The sequence below is a fragment of the Bacillus rossius genome, chromosome 1, assembly GCF_032445375.1.
Source record: "Bacillus rossius redtenbacheri isolate Brsri chromosome 1, Brsri_v3, whole genome shotgun sequence".
NCBI classification, from domain to species: domain Eukaryota; kingdom Metazoa; phylum Arthropoda; class Insecta; order Phasmatodea; family Bacillidae; genus Bacillus; species Bacillus rossius.
In genome coordinates, this window is record NC_086330.1 from 117,025,418 (window position 1) to 117,050,357 (window position 24,940).

Here is a 24,940-nt window from a genome sequence, read left to right on the forward strand (position 1 = left end):
CCGCCATTTTTATAGTTGGGGGGGGGGGGGGATTTTGGCCTTGAGAGGGGACATTGCCGCGGCTGGCCGATGACCGCTGTGGACCAGGATGGGGTGGGGGGTATGTCCGGTGAATGACCTGCCCTGGGAGAATTCGCCGGCCAGACGTCGGGACGTGCGGCGGAACTTGAAAAAAGGACACCAAAACGTGTTAGAGACCGCAAACTTCAGCACACCTCCGAGAAGGGGTGGGGGTGACCATGGGAAGCTTAGGGCGGCTACTTTCGTCACGCGTAGCGCTAAACTCGTGACGAAACGCGACGGCCAGTGGATACCGTTGCTGATGATAGTCCTGTAGTCGGCTAGACCCAGCAAATTTGGTGGGAAACGGTGGTGAGAGCACTATGCTGCTCAACAAGGTAACCTGCCGGTACACTTGACCGAACAAGTTTGGATGGGGCGAAAGCATAAAATTAAAGTTATAAAAAAATTTAAAATTTTGTAAAACTAAGAAAAATAAAAAAAATCGTGCCTAAAGTAGCACTGATTCGGCACAACATACATAAAATTATTTCAATTCTCCATACTAAATTAAAGTGACCAATCAATCTTTACTAAAAAACACAATTAACACTTGATTATAGATAAAACATAACCTTTAACAGGTTATACTGACATTACAAAAACATTTCATTGGAATGTCATGTTCATTTGTCATTTAAAAAATATGCTAAATATTCACTATAGTGAAGTGTCTTTAGTCCAACATGATAAAATTCTTGATCACATTTGTTTACAATAACATAAACATACTTTAAACATTGCACAGCTGATTGTTCATAATAATGTTTTATTGAATTATTCTAAAAAAAATACATACCCAACTGGCAAATATATATAATTTTTTTTTTTTTTTTTTTTTTTTTAAATGTTTTCCATTCATTCTTATGTAATGTCCATTGCAATGTAACCCCATCCAATTTAGTGATAAACAAGTCTACCTGTTGCTCATCCGAACCCCTAAAATAGCTAACTACTTTTTCACATTTGGTTACAAATTGTATCGGAGTGACCCCTCGGTCATCACCAAACAATTTAGGCACTGTTTTTTCGAAAGTGTTTACTTCGTCTACAGTTAAAACTGAACTTCTAATATTACCCTGTCCATCCCCTCGAATCTTACTCAACTTTTCCTCCATTTTTTGTAAACACTCTCTACCCACATCATCCCTGAAATTCTCTAACTGGTTATTTATTTTTGAATTTTCTGTAAATATTCGTTCAACATTAGCCTCAAAATTCTCCTTGACTTCCCGAATTTTCTTTTCATTGTAATCGATATTTTGGGAATTCTCAGTTACTTTTAACTGCAAATTTGTGATATCCCCTTGATTCTTGGTTATTTTGTTTTGTATACTTTCATTATGTTGTACGAGTTCTGAAATTTTATTACTATGTTCCTGAACTGTGTTACCTGTTTGCGTCAAATTTTCCTGAACTTGGCCGACTATATATTCACAAGTGTTTAACCTAGACTGTACCGCCTCTATCTGCACTTCACAATTATTTACTTTGCATATACAGGAAGAGATCTGTTCATTAAGATCATTCCTAAGTGCATCAAATCGGCTCTCAAATGTATTGGTTAATTTTTTTTCAGTGGCATCTAATTTTTGTTCCATTATATGTCTGAATTCAATCTGACCTTGTGACATTATATGTCTAAATTCAATCTGACTTTGTGACATGTTATGCATCCCTTGTGACATGTTATCCATCATTATCATTAATTTTTCTAACATTTGATTAGACATACCTGACCCCCCCATAACCTCTACTGGACTAACATTTGCAGGCTGTTCCATATTTTCCGACTGCTCCTGCACTAATTCAATATTCAAATTAGGATCGGACATTCCTGAAGTTTCAGGAAAACCCGCAAGGTCATCCTGACTGTCTGTACTCATTTTTCTTTTGGTTTTACAATTATAAATGACCAAAAAACGTAAACAACCCTTTAAAAACACATAAAAAAAAACTTTAACAATGATAACCACAAATACAAAATTTAGACCATAAAAATGTAAGTTTCTGTCCAATTTAGACTTGCTGTTTCCGGCGATTCATCCCTCGTTGTCCCGCGAAGTACCGAGATGATCTATGTTGCTGGAATCGTGTCCCACGATGTTCTGCGAAGCGCTGTTCTACGATGTCCTAAAATGTAGTTCTCGTCGCATTCCTTTCCCACGATGTCCCGCGCTGTTAAACGGTGAATGCTGGCTTCTCACGCTCGTTTTCGTTTGTTGATGTTTACAAGTACGACGCGAAGATCACACGATCCACACACGAATCACTCGTTCACAAGTTATAATTTTGCCGATGTTCTAAAAGGTTTTGCCACAGTTAATTTAGTCATGATTAGCATTTACTTGATAAGTTTTTACTGTTTTTCCGAATGTTTATTTTATCATCAGGCAGTGTCTAAATTCGTGCCCCGCGGCTGGGCAGCCATGTTGTTACGTTGTATGTTTTTGCCCCACGTTGGGCGCCATGTTGTTACGTTGTATGTTTTTGCCCGGCTAACCACACATAGAAACGTAACAATACAAAACAAACAATGTTCCTGAGGTTCTGCTTTATTTGGAAATAAAAGAGTTTATTAAATTATCTTTGTTTATTTCTTTAAAAAAAATGTTTTTTCTCATCGTTACATGGCTTCAATACACAATTTTACAAATGAATTTAATTAGAAAAACTTCGTTACTTGTACAGTTTTTGTCTTTACTTATTCAAATTTTAACGACGTCTTTGAATTTTGATAGGATGAGGTCCAAATACATACCATACCAGACATTTTTCTGTTGATGGTCGTTAAGTCTTGTCGCTCACAAAAAAATAGAATTTATTACTGTCCCTTGGTTAGCGATGTAACTCAAGGTACGGTCGCGCACTGACCGAAGTCCCGCGAAGTTGGGCCGTTGCCGACGCCTAGGGCCTAAATTTCTAATACATTATTCCGGAAAAAAAAATGAACTTAGTTTAAAAAATTACGGCCTGGCCCCAGCCCCTAGGCGTTAAATTGTCCCTTAGTGCAACTCCATAATATTGTGCGAGTTGCCGACGACGCGACCGGACTGGACGACAATCGAACGACAACTGAGTTGGTAGACGAGATTACCTCCCTTGTATAGGTGAAGACAAGATAAGCAACCCCGTGGGCCAACCGACCAATCACAGTACAGTATTCATCAACATGCCCAAATAAGGAATTTCGGCCGAGCGCATCACACCACGCCAGGACTCGCCCTGGTTGGCTGGCTAGTGGTAGCCTCCAGAGACCCTTCCAGACGGTCGCTACAGCTGTGCGTACAACGTGACGCGTAAATCCCAAACACGCATTTACAAAGTGAAAAATAGCTTTCTGGCGCCAGAGTGTCGCGCCTGTCCGCTCTTCCTTCTGTACCTTCCAGACTATTCTCAAAATATTACACTAGCAATATCCAATAGAATATAAAATTACCCAAAAAATTCAAATACAATGTTAAAAATTTAGTAAACAAAGTTGAAATTCATATAAAAACTTTTGTTTAAAAATGATGTCCTGTAAAATTATAATCTATACTGCTTTAATTACTGACATTAATTATCAAATGTCAACATTAATTATTATGAACTAGAGTTAACCCTCAAATTAATAATTAAGTATCTCAAGGAAATAAGTATTTTAAGGCTTTCCATGAAATTTAACCAAAGTAATTAATAACAATTCTTAACATATCTGAACTGTTTTCCATATCAACAAAAAAAAATTATCCTTCACCTCAAACTTATTCTTAATATTATTATGACCCATTTTGCAATGCTACATCTCTTTCTGCCCTTCTTTTAGGAAGGGGGCCAGACCGGAAACCGCTTTCGCATTACTTCAGACTGGCCCAGGTTACGCGACTAGGCGCTCTTCTTGATCAGTTCTCAAGCTTCTTTGCTCTCAGTACTGCTTCGGCGTAGCTCATTATTGTCCCCCAGTTCCGCGGAGAGCTGCTCATAAGGGGGATTATGTTTCCTGGGCTCAATTTGGCTCCGATTGTTTCTTCGGCCGCTTTTCTTTCTGTCTCCCATCTGCCACAGTGGAGGAAGGTGTGGCAGGCATCATCTGTGTTTGCTGGGCAGTATTTACACGCAGGGCTGTCTGCTAGCCCCATGCGGTGCAGGTACGCCTCGAACAGTCCGTGCCCTGTGAGTAGTTGCGTTAGGTAGAAGTTAGTTTCCGCGTGTTTGCAGTCAGACCATGTTTCGAGTGCTGGTATAAGTTTAGCTGTCCATCTCCCTGTGTCCACATTTTCCCATCTAGTTTGCCATTCTCTTAGGGTCTTCTTCCTTTCGAGTTCACGGGAGTAGTAGTAGTAGTAGTAGTAGTAGTAGTAGTAAAATAAAAAGGGTCTATTTAAGAGTTGTGTGTTTAAATACAGTTTTTCACTGCACATAAATCTAAAAAAATTATAAACATGCAGTTTGGTCATAACAAATCTGCAGAATGATTGATCAGCAATGGCGGCAGTCACTTTAAGATGTTATATATAGCAAAACAGTACCTTAGGGGTAAAGGTTAATGATGAAATAAAAATCAACACACATCCAGACAAGAAGGTGATATTTATTTATGATATGGTATGCATCAATATTACATAACCATTACACAGAACACTATGAAGTAATTCTTACAAATGGAAAAAATAAGGACACAAATGATGTAAATCACATTTTAAAAACTTTTTTGTATTATCTGTTACTAACAGGTATTGTTACATGATTCTTGAAAGAAAAAAAAATCATAGTTTTCTTGCAGAATCATGGTAAGCACTCTTGTCTTAAAGCTAAACCTATGTAACTAGAAACATTATTGAAGATAAAATTTAAGCACATGAACAATAATGTAATTCTACAGTATTTAAAAAATTTATGAGAAATAATAAAATAAGATTGATAGTTAAAATTTTAGGTGAGGTTACGAGATGGCTTGTCACGTACTCAATTTATATATATATATATATATATAAAAAAAAAAGATGTTAGTGAAACAAAAAATCTATTATATTTGTATATTTATATATTTACTACATGTACAATCTGACAGCCCCATAAAAACAAATAATTATCGGACAAACATTTGAACAACTTTGGTTGAAAAAATTCTATTTGAAAAACTGAAAAATTGCTTTACTCTTAATACAACATTTTTTTTTTTTTCAAAATATTTTAAGAGATCCAACTATTTCAACAATGTAACATTCAGTTTATTTCCTTTATAAATTTTCAGTTTATATAGTCATGATGAATTATATTTAAGAAGAAAACCTGTTCACTAATATGTTTGAACTATAATGTGCTATTAGGAAAGTTATTATTACTTAAAAATTCTGCACAATACAGTTTATGATGTAAATGCTGTAAGTAGTGTGGTATAAAAATATTAATGATTGTAAATGGACTTTTAATTTATAAATTTCCCATAACTTTCTATAATTGTCACCGAGTCAAAATGCATAAAATACCATTTAGAAACTAACATATAATAGCCTATATATTTATAATCGGTTTGTGAAATGATTAGCTATTTTATTTCTGCATTTTAAGGCAATGAAATCATAATTTGGACAGGGTATACAAAAGTAAATAATTATAGTACTTAGGTGGAAATCACATCTCCTGAAGTAGCAACTTATTGTACAGTTCCCACAGAAATACCAAATAACTTATCCGTTGATAACTAAAAAGAAAGTAGGCATGCTAGAAATATAGCTGTTATTATGCCTTGCATGCTGCTCCAATTGTAGTTCGCAATACATACTGACACAGCAATTCTCCTTTGAGGAAAGGGAGATTTATGGAATTATTAAAACCTAACACAAACATTTATCCTGGTTATTAGCAATCAATAAAGCAAAATTAGCATCAATATTTGTGTTTTGATTCTATCAAACAAAAGCTAACTTCCAGTAGGAATACAACGTAAGTTGTAACACTAACATTGTGACATGCCATCTCATCCTGAATATGAACAAGTTACCCCTCACAACTTCATAATTAATGTCATTATGTTCCATTACAGCCAGTTCAAATCTTATGTCCAAAATGAAAAAAAAAATTCACAAATATTCTCATTTAAGATAAGTGAATTTTAAGATCCAAAGAAATCAAGTTACAAAATTTATTACAAAAAGAGAACTAATATTTTTTTGCAATGCTCACTTATTCAGATACAAATTGGTCCACAAGAAAGACTGCTTGGGAACAAAACTCAAAAATAATATATTCACATAGCCAAAAATTAAATGTCAATACCCAGCTATAAATATGTAAGGGCTACTACAGTTTGGAAGATCTGTTTACTGTATAACGGCAAAATAGCATTATTTCTGAAAAGATTATATAGTACACCACTTATGCTGAGTACAATACACAAATAGCTAGATAATTTTACACATATTTTACCATCCAACATGGCAAAAGCATGTAGAAATTATCTTCTTTATTTTGTATGTTACTAAAACTGAATCCACTTTCCAATGCTGGATGTTATTAACATTCTTTAATATGTTTCCTTTTCACCATGAAACCATTTTCATACTATTAAGTTAAGTACAAGGTTTGCAAAATGATGGGCTCGTTTGCTTCCTTGTGGAACTAATCACAAGTTGATACCACTCAAAAATAGGCCTTGGAGTAAAGAGCATTGATCATATGGATCGATTCAAGATGGTAAACAACAGAGTTCCTTCCTCTTGCTATTACTAATAACAACCACCACAAAATGAAAATGTCATTATAATTATGTCACAGGCAGTCATGGTCACACATATTGCTTACTAAGAAACCACTTCACGTCAGTTACCAGCAAGGAGTTAGCAGAACTGTCACCACACCATGGACATTTGCTTAACTTGACATCTTTATGTGAAAGCTACACGTATCCTGTTTTTTTTTTTCAAATTAAACAGAAATTAAAGAAATAGTAAATACACATCTACCAAGACACATGTTTCACCCTCCTCATTCAACAATGTACAAATGAAAATGTTATGACAACACTGACCAGTGGCAACTTGCGCATGAGCAGGAAAAATTATTTTATTTTAGAAGATGGACACATCCTCAAATAGCTTGGCTTTACACACCATGTTGAAATTATAGTTTTTCTTAACTGCAGATATTTATGAATATTTAGAAAATTAGATTATACACAGAAGCAATTTGGTACAAATGTGTTACCCAGCCACTCAAAAATTCAATTTCTAATGAGTAGAGACCTGAAAAAATAGCATTTGCTATAAAGCGAAAAATAACGCGAATTTCGGCCTTTTATTTTGAATAATGCGAATTTCAGTCTTTTGTGCTAAAAACGCGAATTTTAGCATTTTGTTTGGTGTTCTATTTTTTTTATTTCAATTTCATTAGTACAATTTGACTGCCATTTACTTAATATTAAACCAATTAGGCAATTACTTAAAGTACCGTATAATTACGCAACCCGTTCTTAGTATCAATTACAATGAAAATAAAAGTCGTGAAGCAGAACCAAATCACGTAAGCGTAATTATCGCCATTTGCCACAAACACTGCGTGGCAACGTGCGTGCCAAGCTATTGAATGTAGTTCTTTTGACACGAGACAGAGTACGCACGGTGTATGCAATCCAGCTATCGAAGTTAGACAACATGCGCGCACTCTGCACAGACACCAAACCAACTAGCTAGACTAGCTCTTGGTTCCTTGGATGTTTGGTGTTTGTTTTAGTTTTGTATTATGCGTACTGCAGAGTGGCGATGGTTGTGAAATTGATATTTTTTATAAATTTTTTATAAATCCATTTGAGGTATTTTGTTACATAAGGACTGGAGCACGAATGCAGACGTTAGTACGGTTGTACTGTAGGCGGATGTTATCTACTCTGTGGGCAAACGTTTTGTTTACTTTTTTCACTCGTTGGCAAATACGGTAAAATGATAGTACTTACAGAAAGAATTTTTCTTTTTCTTTATAAACAGCAGTGGTAGCAATTGTTCTACTATCTAGAAACAAGCTCATGATCTGTTAAAATGACCTAGAAATAAAGATTCAAAATATTATGTACCAGGACTAGGTTTTCATTGTGTGTTATTTTTGCGTCCACGATGCCGAAACCAACGGTGCATGTACAGCAACGAGCAGCCGAGTTCAAAAGTGAAGGACTTTATGCCTCTGATTCTCAAACTCTTATGTGCCGTTTTTGTAACTGTGTAATTTCATATGAAAAGAAAGATGCCGTGATAAAACATACAAAAACACAAAAACACATCAACCTTTCGAAAAAACAAAACTCTTCTGAAAATAAAAGTATGATTCAAACATCTGTACTTGCCAACCTACATAGTGCAAAAAGGAGGAAATTGGCAGTTGACAATCTTGCAGTTAAAACTACTGAGGCTTTCTCAAAAGCCAACATTCCTTTGGAAAACCTGGATGATCCTAATTTAAGAGAATGGATGAATGAGTTTATTGAAGGTAAGTTTAATTTCAAATCTGTGACAACTAGGCATGTAGTTCTGTAAAGGATTGAGAAAATAGGGAATTTTAATTGCATTTTCTTCACATGTTTGTTTTAGGGGCTGGAGACTTGCCTTGCGTTAGATCTCTTAGGGAAACATATGTTCCTGTGATAGCACAAGCACACTTCGATGAAATAAAACAATTAGCACAGCATAAATGTGTTGATATTCTGTGTGATGAGACTACGGATTCCAAAGGGAGATGTGTGTTTGTGGTGCTTTTTAAGATTCAGTCAAACAGTTTAACAGATCCAGTGGTAAAGGTAGCTGCAGTAAACATTCTGGAGAAAGCAGATGCTACAACATGTTCCCAGGCCATTCTTGAGTGTATTAATAAATACAGTGTCAATTTCATGGACATTCAAGAAATTGTCACAGACTCAGCACGTTACATGACGAAATGTGTCACATCGTTGCAGGTCCTTTTTGGAGAGCACGTTGCCCATGTTCAATGCTGGGCCCACAAACTAGCTTTGGTAGGCAATTGCTTTTCCATTGGACTGAAAGAAGTAAATGAGGCTGTAGTAAAGGTGAAAACTGCGTTTCTTAATACACGGAAAAGGAAACATCATTATTTGCAGTATCTATCAGAACATACAACTAAAGCTGCAAATTTGTTTCCAATGCCAGTAACAACACGCTGGAACTCGTGGTTCAGAGCAGTGTTTTATTTGGCAGAATATTTGGTTGATATTGTTAATTTCTTCAAGCTAGATGAAATGAAGGCTATCAACAATAGTGGTATTCACTATGTAGCTGGTGTTTCAGAAAAAGATGTGGCAATTGTTCTTGCTCAGTGCATATTTGTGAAAACTCACGCAGCTGATATTGTAAGCCTTCTCACAAAGCTTGAAGGTTCGCAGTACCCGACAGCACATTCCCTTTACGGGTATTTGAGTGATTTACTGAAAGGCTTCGAGGGCACATCAAAAGGTGTATTTATTTGACTCCCCTTTTGAAACTTTCATGTCAGAATCATCTCTTACGACAAGCGACAAAGCACAAGTGAAACATAAATGTCAAAACTCATCAGCTCTTGCAATGACCAAACTTCAAAGTCTGATGAACAGTGATCCAAGTGCACACATCTTCAAAGCCATTAGCAAGCTGTTTAGTCCCAAAAACATTTTGCTAAATGAAACAAAAAACAAAAAGTGTTTTGTCTGTTTTTGACAACATCCCTGCATTTAATGGTGTGGACAATTCAGTTAGGTACAAAGGCTACGAATTCCTTAAAGAAGCTGTTCAGGATGCTGTCAAACATGAAAATGAACCGAATGTAGCAAAATTGCTGATGGCTTTGGGAGTGGAACATGAAGTATTCACAAAGGCAGCACTTAAGGCCATTTGGCTGCCCACCAACAATGTTGACAGCGAACGCCTTCTTAGTCAATACAATTTGGTGGTTACTGACAGGAGACAAAATTAAAAAGAAGAGAATATAGAAACATTTACCATGCTTTCATTTGATAGCTAATTTTGAGTGTTTGCAAGTAGATAAAACAATGACAATATTTACTTAGCTGGTGAAATGGTTGCATCTGTACTCTGTGTGTGTTGTTTTATACTTTGTTTTTAGTTTTGTGAATTCAACAGTTTTTCGAATGTAGTAATGATTTTTTATTGTATCAACTCTTCATCCTTAACGAAAAAAAAAGGCAAATACCATACAAAAATAACACCTATTTTCAATGAAAATAACACCTATTTCAAAGAAAAATAACACATATTTCTTAAAAAAATAAAACCTACATTTTCAGGTCTCTACTAATGAGTGATCACAATGTCAGGCAAAAATTTTAAGTATGAACAATTCTGCTGTGTTCACATGCCAAAAGTTTGGCTTCTGAATTTCCCAGGTGGGTAATGCACACAAAATTGCTTCTATAATATTTGTTGAAATATTTCTTCATGAAAATAGACAATTAAAGAAAAAGTAGAAAAATCAACATGGTGTATGAAGCCAAGACAAATCTGAGTGATGTCCTGTCAAACCTGCTGAATGGACTGAACAAGAAGTGAAAGCAAGACAAGCGACTATTGCAAGAGATGGGCATGAAGGATGCGAGACCCAATGAAAAGCGGAGAAAAACGATGTAAGGGGTAGTACGTATGCCTTGGACTCGAGTGCAGTCAGAGAGATTCTTCTCCAAAATTGAATTAATGCCACGAAGTAACGGAGTTGACGGCAACTCCTTTCCTTTAAGAAAATTCAGCTTGCAAATTCCTTTTTCTATAACCTGTATATAAAATGGTGTCCATCCACTTTTTGATCATTACCGAGTTCATTGTGGACTGATGTTCTTAAAGGATAAGCACATCTTTGGAGCGAACAAATGGCTTGGATTCCTGTCAAAGGATAAATTTAGGTCTGTAAATTTTATGTTGAGATGAAGACGGTACTCACTCCTGATATTTAAAAATTTCTGAAAATATCATATAAACGAACAATAATAATAACTTTAAAGACACACGTTAGTACAGATAAAATTTCTTAAATGCTTATTAACGACTAACTCCATAACAGAATGTCCTGTCATTTTCCAACAGACATAAGCATTCCACTGTAATGGAAAGTTTAACTAAAAAATGTTACCATATGTTTCAAAACATTAAAAAATGGTTCAGTATTGTGTTGAGTATGGCTGTGACAAAAAGTTTAGAAAAGATGATTCATTGTCAGCTCACCAGTAAGATGATTTACTAACTTTAATGAGAATGTACTTAATTTATTAAATGATTACCTAAATGTTAATACAAATGACAGGTAACTTTTTTTATGCATAAATTAAAATAAAAATTGTCCTGTAAAAAACTTATTTATTTATGCTACTAGTTAATAAAAGTTACCACAAAACTTTATTTTTAAGTGACTTCACCAACTGGTTTAACTTGGTAAACTGGTTTACTTAGTAATCTGACAACACTAATAACTAAAACAAATATAACCATGTTGCCTGTTGCGCATTACTTATGTATGCACCAAAAAATTTTTTAAATTGATATAATTTTAAGAGGAAAGTACTAACAGTGAATTTAGTATAAAAAAAAAAACCCACACACTTTATATTTCTATATTTCCAGCTAAATCCTAAAATCAGAATTTAAATTGTAAATTGATATACGACTTGTGGATGGATATCAAAAAATCTAGTACTACATACCAGAGCTTTAACTAATGCCTTTAAAATGACAAAAAAAACCTCTTCTATGCTTATTTTATAAAGGCTGCTGAACCCACAAGTCAGGAGAATAACAACATGCTCAGAAATATCATGTTCCTGAATTTCAGGAATAAAGAATATATAAATGAGGCACAGTTCAGTTTTGAATTTAAGTACACAAAGACTAGTTGAAGGTAGGTTGTTTGTGTGATATTGTTTCAGACCTAATGTGTACAATCAAGATAATAATCATTTTCAAAAAGTGCTCTAAAAATGAATAAGTACCTGCTTAAAATAAATTTCAGAATGAAAATGTTCTTTTTCTCTGTGTCTCTGAAAAATATTATGAAAGCATTCCATTTTACTGGTTACTGTTCCAAATACTAATGCAAATATATACTGACCAAAAATGTACAGTGACAAAAATAAGATGATGCTTATTTTCAAATAATCTATTACCATAAATAAATATTAACACATTCAACACATTCAAATTTATTATCAAAGTACTTCCAAAATTTAATTTTTTTTTTTTCCAAATCTCAGCTGAAATTCAAAAGGTTTGTGTGCATGTAATTTGTGGCCACGATTCTCTAGCATTACAACACTTTATATAAAAAAAAATTGGTTACAGAAGAACTAATGAATATTCCTGCCCATTAGAACTGTGTCTTAAAAATATAAGGATCAGCTGCATATACATTATATAATATTTCTTTAATATATTTTACAGAATAAAAACACAAACAACAAATATTTTCTTTTGGTAAAAATTTAACTTAAAAAAAATAAAGAAGGGAAATGCTACCTTATTCAAAGTCACCACTGGTCATGTCAATAAAATATTTAAAAAAAAATATCCAATGTTGACACGCATAGTAGCCACAAAGAGTAGAGAAAGAAAAGAATTTCAGTATGCATGAATGTAGTAATTAAAAGACAACAATATTATCACACAAGTAGTGGTTCATACTTGATAAAACATCAACATGAAAAACAAAAAACTTATTTTCACCAAAATGAAAAGTTACTTAATTTAATAAAAGTAAATTTAACTACAACCATAACCAAAGATTTTATATTTAAAAATAAACAGGTACTTTTTAATTATATTATAAGTCAAATGAATTTAACTTATGTCAAAAACTTAAAATATTTTTGCTTCCAACATATATTTCAAATACCTGGCTACAAAAACCATATTCATTTTTACAACATAATTTATGACATTTTATTTCTTAAATAATTTATCTTGTCAAAACATCAAGAGGAAGGTTGCAATCTGTCAAAAGATGTGATAATGCATACTTCGGAACACCACGTTACTTAATGAAGGCCTATAATGATATATCATAGCTGAATAATAAGCAGCCATTTGCAAATTATGCATTATGCTGATCCTGCAAGTAAGCTTTCTGTGGCAAACTCGCTCCGTTCTAGCATTTATTTTCTTTTGAACGCCCGTGCACGGAGTGTTATCTTCCTTTCCTCCTGGGCGCTTTGTTAGCACGGAGACCTCTCTGCTCAGAGCAACAGGCTCAGATCCGAGTGACTGATCCGTTTCTACCAATCATATGTTTCATACCCATGGTGTCCAGCCTTCGTACAGCAGAGCTAAATTATCCATGCTTATGGCTTCTCGAATTATGAAATCCACCTGAACAACAAACAAAAATCTTTATCAACATTAAGGTCTGCACTAACAACATTAATGAAGCACAAAAATTGGATGCTGTTCTACTACTTAACTATATACACACACGCACACATATATATAAAAGCGCGCGCGTGTGTGCGCACACACACAAAAACCTGATCTGGGAGTTAGCACAACCCCAATTCATACAAAATACTAGGGATGTACCGATATTGAAAAACCGGTTACCGATTACGATTAACGATTCACTAAAAAATTCAAATTCAGACGATGTTCCAAACCGATTAAGAATACTGATTATATTTGCCCGATTATTACATACATAAATTAAAAAAGAAAGCAAAAAGAACAACATTGTGATTATTATGCAACATTAAATAGTGAATGCAATGTATAACAGCTCTTAACAAATATTTATTTTGATAAATGCCAACAAATAGAAAACTTAGCAAAATATACTGTAATATTTGATCAAAGATTCGTCACTCCGTTTACGTAATGTATGGACGTGCATTAGTGACTAGAAAACAATAAAACAATCTACAGTCGCAGAGTCGTCTTCGCTAACACAGACATGACCAATATTCGAAAAATTAATTTCGGTCGCAAACAGAAATATTTCTACAACCGACCACCAAACTATCGCAATCGTAAACTTTTATTCCTGGTTAAATATTTGTTGTTAATATACGGTAAAAATAAAATGTAACGAAGACTTTCCAGTTATTAAACCAACTTCAAACATAATAAAAAATAATAGAAAAAGGTTCACGTATACAACGGAAATTCCGGTGAAGTGAGATAAGTTGGCCAAATTGTTTTTGTTCATCACATGACGTGCGTAACCTAAACGTAAAATGGAGATCTTGTGATGATGCTGTTGAAATAATATTATTATGTTTTATATTGTTTTATGTGTTGTATTTTATTACAAGCGGCACTCAAAGCAGTTGTTTGATGCATGAAGCTAACAATAATGGAAATACTAGCCATACATTCAAAAAGAAAATCGTCAATTGAATAAAATAAGAGTATATTTAATTTATTAGACTACGAAGTTTCTGAAACTTTCAGCGCGTGTGTAGGCCTACAGTCTGAACAGTGTTTCATGAATTAAACTTAAAAGAGTTTACTATTTACCATTAAAAGAATATATTAGCATCATTGGCATGTTTTTCTTATAATGCGAAGAGATAACTATGATAAATATAATGAGAAAATGACAATTTTGTCTAAATAATCGGTTGAAACATCGCAGACTAAGATTAATTACTGATTCTCTATTATCGGGCGATTACAGTTAATCGGGATTCGAATCGGTACATCCCTACAAAATACACAACCAAAGTACAAACTATAAATGGTATATAATTTTTCAACTGGAGAAAAAATAACGAAATAAAAAAAATACAATAAAAATAACAAACTCTCAACAAAATAAAGATACCTGCCACAGGTAAAATATCAGTCTACTACAGATGCAGATAATGGTGAAGAAAGACTAACAAAGAACGACAGCAATCAGGATTAATAGATGGGTTTGAACCACGTCTTGCAGTATAGTGAGTCCAGGTCTTACCTCAGCCCCACCTTGATCCATAAAAATGTATGGTGCAGAGATTTTGTCGAGTCTCTGTGTGTGTGAGACACTAACATTTGCTACCACACTTGAAAGTTGTTCTACCTTGGTGCCTCACTGACCTGCTCTTGAACTGTGGCTCGTCTCCCAGGATCTGGATCTCGACCCTCAAGTTTCATCCTCACTCGCCTCCACACACCGAGAGCATAGGCATTTCTTTCCTGAATGGCTGGAAAACAGTTTTAAGGCACAGGTTACAAAAATGTAGTCGCTTGAAGAATGAGAGTTGATGCAAGCCAAACAAACTCCTGTAGTCTGTCTCACTCTTATTGCAGTGCAGAGCAAATGGCATCCACTGTCGCCAGCCTGACACTACCCAGCTTGTTAACATAAAAATTCTTAATTAGCATGTTTGATAATTATAATAGGTTTTAAATTGAAAATTTTTTCTACTAGTGATTTTTCTGAGACCATAAAATAGTGTCTTTTGAAAGTATTATTATTAGGGATGGGGCGACCGAATCCAATATCCGCCGAATCCGCCGAATCCTAGGGATTCGAAGATTCGGTGGGTCTGATATATGATTCGTCAAAGGATTCGGTTTTTTACTATTTATGGAAAAAAAATACAGTAAAACTCGCTTACGAGGTTCCGCATGGTAGGTTTTTCCGTATAAAGTGTTTAAATTGCCCGAGGTCTCATTATTTACGCCATTAAATGTGTGATATAAAGTCCGTTAAAATTTTTTCTGAAACTTCCTGTCTCAAATAATGGCGCACGTAAATATGAAGAAAAGACAAATGAACAACAACATACGAAGAAATATGGATGATGTACCATAACTACAGTACAAACCCAATAGTTATTTTAAGATAATTACCATAATAAGAACTAAAGATTCTTTGTAGAATACCATAATTACTTCAGAAGCATGATAGCTACCATATTTGCACTATAGTTACCGTAACAACCGAGATGTATATTTACCGTGATAGTAATGTATTATTTATTTATGACATATTAAATTAAAGAACATTGTTAAAAAAAAAAAGGATGTTAAACTTTGATATGTACGGTTGGCACATGTTGCTAAGAAATAATGCGATGTGAAAGAATGCAGTACATGTGCAGTACTACTACGAAAAGTGAAAATGGTACTCGTGGATTTTTAGGTTATGGCAGTCTCTTTCGTTTTTCAGTAATATCGGCCAAAAATTAACAAGCGTACTGTATCGGAAGTCGGCAGAAATGCCGATTCAACTAAATATTGACAAAATCGGCTTCTTCAATACAGCTCTACATTTAATGACATGAGTAAACATATTTCAGACTTCAGGATATTGAAAAAGACTTTAATTTCCATGTAGGTTTATGTGTGTATGTTTTTTTTGCAAGTGTAATTTGAATGAAGTAAAATGCTTTTATTTTTATTACTTTCAATTGATTAAACTTTAATGACCAGTTACAGATATTTATGACACTAATTTTGAGGCTAAGCAATTTTACTAAAGCATTCCAGCCAAGCAGGTTGCCAGCGAGAGACGCTTCTCTTCTGCTGGAAACACTATCTCCAATTGTAGAGCTAATTTAACTCCTGAACGTGCAGAACAAATTATTGTTCTGCATGATAGATTAAAGAACAGAATTTAATAAGACTCTGTGAAAATCTCTCTCAGAATTATTGTGCTGAAAAGTGGAAATGCTGAAACAATGTGAATGTACTTTTCAAACAACATGATTTTTGGTGCTAAGTTTGTTGAAGCTCAGTAAGGACTCCAGAAAAATTGGCAAGGATGAAATTTTCCCAAAGATATGTTACATTTACACAAACATATACTGGGTTATGTTAGTTGGATGATATCAGTTACTAATGAACCAATGGAAACAGGTAAGATTCAATGGAAAAAAATGTTATTTTTTTCTAGCAGTCCAAAATGTAAACACACATTGTAAATAGTTACCCAAAATTAATAAGCCCACTTCATTTTAATACTTTATTCAAACATTATACTAAGTTTAAGATAAAAATAATTTCCCAAAAGTGTAACTGTACCACAAAAGCTCGAGCTCGGCTCAAAGTAAAATTCTTAGGCTCGCAGACCTCTAGCTTATTTATAGAAAAAAATCCTAACCGCTAATCTGTACGAAAACTGAAATTTCTCAAAAAAAAATTTTTGTCTTTATATACACTTAGGCTATACCAGAAATGTACCAAACTACATGTGATAAAGTCAAGGGACTTTTAGTGCAAGCAGAATACATCTCACTTAACATTAGATATGTGGACATCATCTGTTAAAAGATTCGGGTTTGGGTTCGAGATTCGGCAATTCCAGTCGAGGATTTGAGTTAGGATTCGGATTCGAGGAAATCAGGATTCGCCCCATCCCTAATTATTATAGTTGCATACAATAAAAAAAAATTCTAAAAATAAATAATTATTTTACCTGAGAAACTTTTCATAACAGTTGGTCACTATTATTAACAAAAAATTATATTATTTATGTATTAAGGTCAAACAGAGCCAAAATTTTAAATATTAAATGCTATAAAAAATTTATGGCAAAAATGTTTTAAATCAAGATGGCAAAAGTAAAAATTGAACATTATCAAACAATGCTTTTGAAGAAATACAAGAAAATGTATTTTCGAAATTCTCATTCCAAATTTTCCTTTTAACTTTTTTTTTTTAAATTTGTTAAAATTTTCATTACATTAAAAATTTGTGTTTAAAAAATTTGTGTTCTTTGGTTATATCTGACAACATAGCAAACTGAAACAAGGACTGCGCTAATAGCAGATACTGTGCATTAGAAACAGTTAAAATGCACACAACAATCTAAGGACGAGTCAAGCTATATAACCAGTAACACTACTCTCACCATAAACACTAAGAACAATTCCAGATATATCACCACCAGCACTACCAACACATATTTTTTAAGAACAGAATAATTTTTTTTTAAAACTTGTTTACATCGAGATCATTAGAGAGGGTAACACACAACTTATCAGACCAGGGATAATTTAGAAATAAATTTGCAATGGTTGTCCCAGCATTTGCCTGGAGTAGTTTTCGGGAAACCACGATGGCCGGGCTGCAATTCAAACCTGGGTCCTCTGGTAACCAACTCCTCACTATGTACACAGTGAACAACTTCTTTATAAAAAAATCTTTATCACGATCAACATCACCACCACATACACATATAAATAAACAAAAAAATAACTTTTATTATGAACGGTACTAAACTAATTAAACCTTCAGCAGTTACATTTGTCACACAGAAAGGGGAGTAGAGGGTAATTAACCGTAGTACCTTTTCCTGTCTGCGGATCCCTATCGTTCTTTTCGACAGCTGCGGATGGCAGCCCTTTGCTCGGCGACACGCACATGCTGTTTTGCCGGAGAAGCGGAGCTCTCTTGGAGCCGGACACAGGCACAGCGTCCTCTGCTGAGTGTGCCGGGACCTGAGCTCGCTGCAGCTGGTTCGACAAGTCCAGCAGGTCTTTGTATATTATCCCTGCACAACAACAACTCACATTCAGGTTTGCTGGCTCATCATTTACAATTTTACAGCACTATCACAACTATGAGAATTTAAATATTCTAGAGAATTCACACATCTACAAATCTATTCATCTTGAGGTTTGGCCTTACCTGCATGTTACACTACCTTTCATTTCATTATTTTATTTTATTTTTACTTTTTACAGCAGTGCCAACTAAGGGCAGATAAAGGATTGACTTGGAGGGATCCGGTGGGAAGGATAAAAAAGGTGGGGGGGGGGGAATGGAGTCTGGTGAAGATCCCGAAAAGTTTTAAACGTTAACGGCTAAATAAGAGTTTTCAGGCATAGAAAAATAATTTTTATACAACAGATTAACAGTTCAATGATTTCCTAATAATGATCTCAATTGACTTAAAATCTAGATACTAATAACTTAGTCTAGATATTATATACAGACTAAGTTTTTTAATAACCAAAAATCCAGCTTTGATAATTATTTAACATAAAAAATATCCTAAAAATTTACTTCAGAAGTCATTTTTTCAAGTGCATCTTTTATTTCACCCTTCTGGAGGAGAGAAGGAAAGAAAGAAGAGTGATAACGGATGTCCTGTGTATTCACCAAACTTAAAAAAGACATTTTATGTTTTACTGCAAACTTTGTCTCCAAACATATATTACACGCCAACAGGGGCGTAGCCAGGGAGGGGAGGAGTTGTTTAGGGGTTCAACCCCCCCCCCCCCCCCCTTAGCACCAAATCTTTAATTAATTTCTTATTCATCACTCAAACAAATTTCATATTAAAATTAATAAAATTTTTACCATTACAATATTTAAATTTAAGTACCGAAAACTGCTAAAATAGCACTACTTTACACCTTAAAATCCAAATTTTCCCCGGGGTGCGCTTTAATACAGGGGGGCCATGCTTCTTAACACCCCCCATACACAAATCCTGGCTACGCCACTGCACGCCAACTGCTATTTGTATACAGTTGGACAAGTATTCATTAATAATACATACTTTTTGTTTGACTAACTGCTTAGTAATCACTTTCTAGAAGTTCATGTTATGTTTTGCCACAGATGGTTAATGAGTACAATTTAACTTCTTAATAAAAATATATTCCATTAGCAAACCCGAGCGTGAAGAAAGAAAGAAAGAAAAAAAAGGAGAATTATAATAAGATTGGGCCAGTCAAATTCTCAAATCCATCAAATACTATACAGTATTGATATTTAAAGACAAATAATACAAAGACAACTGTAGAATGATGTAGGAAGATGTAGTGAAAATTTAGAAATTTTATCTCTCTCTCCAGAACCGAACTACCAAAAGAAATTTTTGGTTTTGCTCTCAGAATGTTTGTTTAGCAGTGCTGAGAACATTTATGACAAAAATAAATCCTTGACAAGTATAACATCTAAAGGGTAAAATGTTTCTTTAAAACTTTAATTTATGTGTGTTGGCATAAATATTTTAGGAAACTTGGATTCAAATTATAATTAATTTTGAGAAATGCAACACTTCATTGCCGTGCATTGGATGTTTGTCAACAACTATAAGGGACACCACTTTATGTACGTACTCTTGTAAGTTACAAATAGAGCCAAGATTTTTCAGTATTATAAAAAAATCACCTTTCATTAATAAGAATTGTAAATTTTGTCTTTATAATCATAAAAAAAATAATAATAATACATACACACAAAACACAGTCGCATTGATCAAATGTTGCAATTCGTGGTTAGACACTTAAAATATGCACATAAAAGAATACTATAATAATGAGAGTATACAAAAACTAACTAAAACAATCAATAGTCTTCTGTAATATCATTGAATATATTATAATGTATAGAAGTCGCAAGCCCAGGTTAAATTTTCTGGCCGGTTTCGCAGAATAATTGTTGTAGTAGGAAGCTCCGTCGCAGCGTTAGCTTCAATCACTGGGTATCGACAGAGCACGCCCCTAGCGGTCTTAGGACGTACTAGATTAACCAGCCAGTCACCCTCCCATATACGGGAAGCTGGTATCAGCACCGTTCAGCGACCTTGATGATAAGTATTCCTTACCACTGCCTTTGAGAGCCATGAAACCCCGGGAGAAGACAAGTCCTGGGATCACTGTATGGAGGGATTGTGTACCCTAGTAACGTAAAAATTAGCTCCTAAGAACTTTGTATCAGACCTACAGTCAGTGTTGAGTTTAAAATATGATTTAATTTAAAAGTTAAATAACTACTTATTTTAACTTTATTTCGCATTGATAATTTTATAATGTCAAACATTCTGAAGGATAAGAAATGTGTGTACACGGGTTGTCAGAATACAAGGATCAGTTCACAAGACACATCAATGTTCCGCTTTCCAGTTAAAAACAAGGACAGGGAAGTTGTGAATTATAACTTGCCAATTTTGTTTTACATTATTTATCAGTTAGATGCTGTGTAAAAAAAGTTGACGCGAGTATGCGAGGTAAGTCCTAATTATTTAATATGAATTAGTAAAGAATTATTTTATATTTAAAATATATAAGTTTTAATTACTTAAAAAACTAATAACATCACAACAACCACATATTTTTAATTTCATAATTTTGACTAAAACCGAGTGAACACTAGTTAATTTTCGATGTAAATTTTTATAAACGCAAAGTTTTAGCCAAGTATTACCCACGTTGTCTGTTTCACATAAAATGCATTTGTTTGGCAAGCGTTTCAACAAAAATTTTAAGATCAATTGTAAAATGTGCTTAAGAAATAACTAAACAATTAATTATTTTATTTTATTTATTTATTTATTATAAACAATTAATTATTTGTGAGTAGATAGACTGCAGCTGCATTAGTAATTTTTTTTGTTTATTACTTTACAATATTCAGATGTTAGTAGCTTAATGATCACTGTCAAAAAGCGCAATGTGAAAAATTTTGCGTTTATTTACCAGAGAACATACTTTGTAAGTGGATTAGTGTAAGAAAAACATAAGTTCGAACTTTTGTTTTAAACAAAAATAAAAACAAAAACATGGTAAAAATTGGTCCACACAACCACCTCAGTACTTTTTTTAAGTAGATAAAACTGTTTAAAATGCATTGAATTCTACCTTTATTACCTAAGTTATGAACAATTAAAATTCCAAAATATTTTATTATGTATCCAGAAAAAAAAATTAAAATGGAAGACACTTATATGAGATACTAAAAAGTAGGTACTCAAACACGAGGTATTATAGACTTCTAGCCCAATTAAAGTATATTATGTACTTAAATTCAATCCAATGTTTATGATTGTGTTACAATTGTTCAGTGGTCTTAACAGAATGGCACATCAACAGTCATGATAAATAGGAAATGATAATGTAATTACATATTTTGGGCAAATGGATGAATCAGTACCACTTGTCGGCTATATGACTGTGTAGGAAGAATCCACCATTAAGAACAAAGTCAGCGTTCTCCAAGTCCAAATTCTCCCTTGTCATCTCAAACATGTACAGGGCTGCTTTCTTGGTTTTGTGTATCCCAGCTTCGTGAAAGAGAGCTAAATGGAATGGGGCAAACTCATACTGCATATACATGATCAAGTCATCCTATTTTTCTTTACTTATCATTATCCTCTGGAAAAATAACAAATGATTAATAAATGAGCTATTACAATTGAAAGTAATAGTATAGCTAATATTCGCCAGAGGGAGAGCTTGATATTTTTGTGACAATGCTTGATTAGAATTTTTCCAACATTACTCTGTATAGATTGCTTGCCGATTACTATAGCATTGAAAAAGGTATCTGTGGCATACCCTACTAGTCCAGTTGCTATAGACATGATTTGTTGTGATCCAGGAAATGGTGGGTGATTATCAAGCTAAGCAGAGATCTTATATTAATCTGTGGCATCCCTATTTCTTCGAGATTGTCAGAAATCAAGTTGTTGAAAGATATGAAATGAATACCGCATAACTCTTCAATGATGAGCAGATGCAGTTGCAGTCATCCCCAAGGTTCACTGCTCAAGAAATTATCAGTGAATCCTCGTCCTCGTGTGAGGCTCCCAACAATTTTCATGTTACACATTTGTCTGTTCTATGGTCTGTCTGACCAAATGCTATCAGTTCTTTTCTTTGAAAAGTAACCTTGATATGCAAAAATGTTGAATTTTGGGGTCATCCTGGACTCTAGCTTAAACATGCCTTGTAAAGTCAAGTGACAGCATTTGGCATACGAGGGGCACGGTTCACAAATATATAGGTCAGTTGCTATAGGAAAAAGGTTTCAGGTTTCAGATATAAAAAAAACCACAACTCATTTTTTTAAGTGAAACTATCTCAAACAATATTGGAGATATGAAAAAAGTGAAAGGAAACTTTTTATAGGATTTTTAATGGAAAACATTTTCTTTTAGGGTTAATCATTTATGAGCTATTTATTAAAAAATCAAAAACAAATGCTTTTTTTTTTTATATATCTTTCAAGTTTCTGACTACCTCACTTCCCATTCATCAGGACTTTTGATTTGAAATTCCCTGGACAATACTAAATACGTGTAAAGTGTAACAAAAATATTGGATTTAATTTGAGTACGAGCAAAATTTTAGCATATTTTGACTGGGCGATTCCTTCATTAGAACTATTGCTAGTTTGGAAGCTTTTGACAAACGTTTCTGACAAATAATCTCAGTCCTGACATTTGACAGTTGATTATTCCTCTGCGTTTTACACAATCATATTTTTACATATTTCACAGATGCTGAAACAAACACGTACATTTTCGAACGAGTCACAGATTTATAAACCTCCCTCTATACGTGTCAGTGATTGCACATGTATAAGTCGTTTGCTAAAGCTTGACAAAGAAATATTTTACATTAGTTAATGTTTTAAAAAAGAGTACTTAATAATTAGATTATTTCACTTAACTAATAAAACGTATACGTAACGTATAACCAAGGACAATAAAATAATAGTTGTCATGTCATTAGATAGCATTGTACCTGCATGTTTCGTATCGTTAAAAATAGTAAAAGTTACACAAATTTGATACGCCATGGAAGAGTTTTAAATACTGATATTTAGAATGAAATAATGCTTTTATTTTATTTTTTAATTTGTTATTTTTTTTTGTTTTTAAGATGTTAAGTGATATTGAAATTTATTGTGCATATACATATACCTAATATAATGTAAATACAGCTTTGGTACATGGGAAACCAAACTTGCACATTTACAATTTTGCTCAAAATTACTGGGCCTCTTAGCCACTGTCTGTTTCACAAAAGGTGGCTTTTAATTACATTTGTTGCGACGGCTTAAGTCTTTGGCCGCTGAATGTTTTACTGTAAAATAAACGAGATTGATTAATACATGATTAGCTAGTTTTGCATTACATGAATATGTGTTTGTTTTGTTTATTGCTTCACGAATTCTTAATGCTTCACATAATTCATTTGTCAAAGTCTCAAATTTCATTGTACGACCGGTCAAAAATGTCATGATTAAATGGCTCTTTTAAATTGAAATTTTTTGTGCATGTAAATAAACTCTTCAAACAGTTCTAGAATACAGAGAAATTTTTCCGCAAGCATTTTATAGACCAACTTAACTAAAAGTTACAGTTGTAATTTTATACTAATATAATAGGGTAAACTCTTATGTGTTTCGAAGCAAAATGAAACCCCTTGAGTTGTCACTCTATAATTGTATTTACTTATATGATAGGAATTATAGTTACTATATTAAGTTTATATGGGCGCCACACTTTAACATTACTATATTAATCATAAATGTTTACTATACTATAAGTAATTTTCCATTGCGGCTTATGCCCAAGGTTACCTATTTCGACACTGAGAAACTAGGTTGCTTATCCATGACTCATTAGAAATAAAATAAAATATAATTTATCTATAAAGTTACGTTGGGCACAACCAAAATCAAAAGTTCATTTGTGATAAATAATAGTATTTAAAGTGAATAAAAAAATTAACTAACTCAGTTACTTCGGAGTACACAAGAGTCTTTAAATCGGGACCACTAGGCGAAATTCAAAATAATTATGTTGTGCCATAATGAAAACCAGAGAAATAAAATACTATGCCGAAACAGTTAATAGGAGGGGCTCACCGAACACAAAACTTCAGTACTGAATACATTAGACTTTTGGTACCTTATATTTCAGCGGATAAAAGTAGCCCCGGTAATTAAATATTACCATAGCATTCGCCCTGGCTCAGGGGCACAACAGTTCACTTATTCAGTGAACTATCAGCTGATAATATAGCTGATACCAGCCACTAAAACTTCCTTCTTCATTTTATTCTCTCAAACTTATATCGTTAACAATCCACACTCCTTTCCATTTTTTAAAAGATCCGCCGATCCATAGACAAAATCACCTTCTCTTAGTCACATATCTTTGCACAACATTAAACATAGAGAAATAAATAAACCCTAAAGAT

General features: G+C 33.7%; 1 protein-coding gene across 2 annotated transcripts in view; it reads right to left on the bottom strand.

Annotated features, from left to right (window-relative positions):
• Nucleotides 1–5,218: 5,218 nt before the first annotated feature.
• LOC134542984 (serine/threonine-protein kinase SMG1) overlaps nt 5,219–24,940 on the bottom strand; it is a 322,401-nt gene continuing 302,679 nt past the window's right edge. For both annotated transcript variants that reach the window (XM_063387640.1, XM_063387630.1), the window contains exons 50-52: nt 18,286–18,489; nt 15,087–15,193; nt 5,219–13,385 (exon numbers count right to left, since the gene is read on the bottom strand). In XM_063387640.1, coding sequence (XP_063243710.1) covers nt 13,308–13,385; nt 15,087–15,193; nt 18,286–18,489 — 389 coding nt within the window. In that variant the 3' untranslated portion in view covers nt 5,219–13,307. The remainder of the gene's footprint in view (nt 13,386–15,086; nt 15,194–18,285; nt 18,490–24,940) is intronic.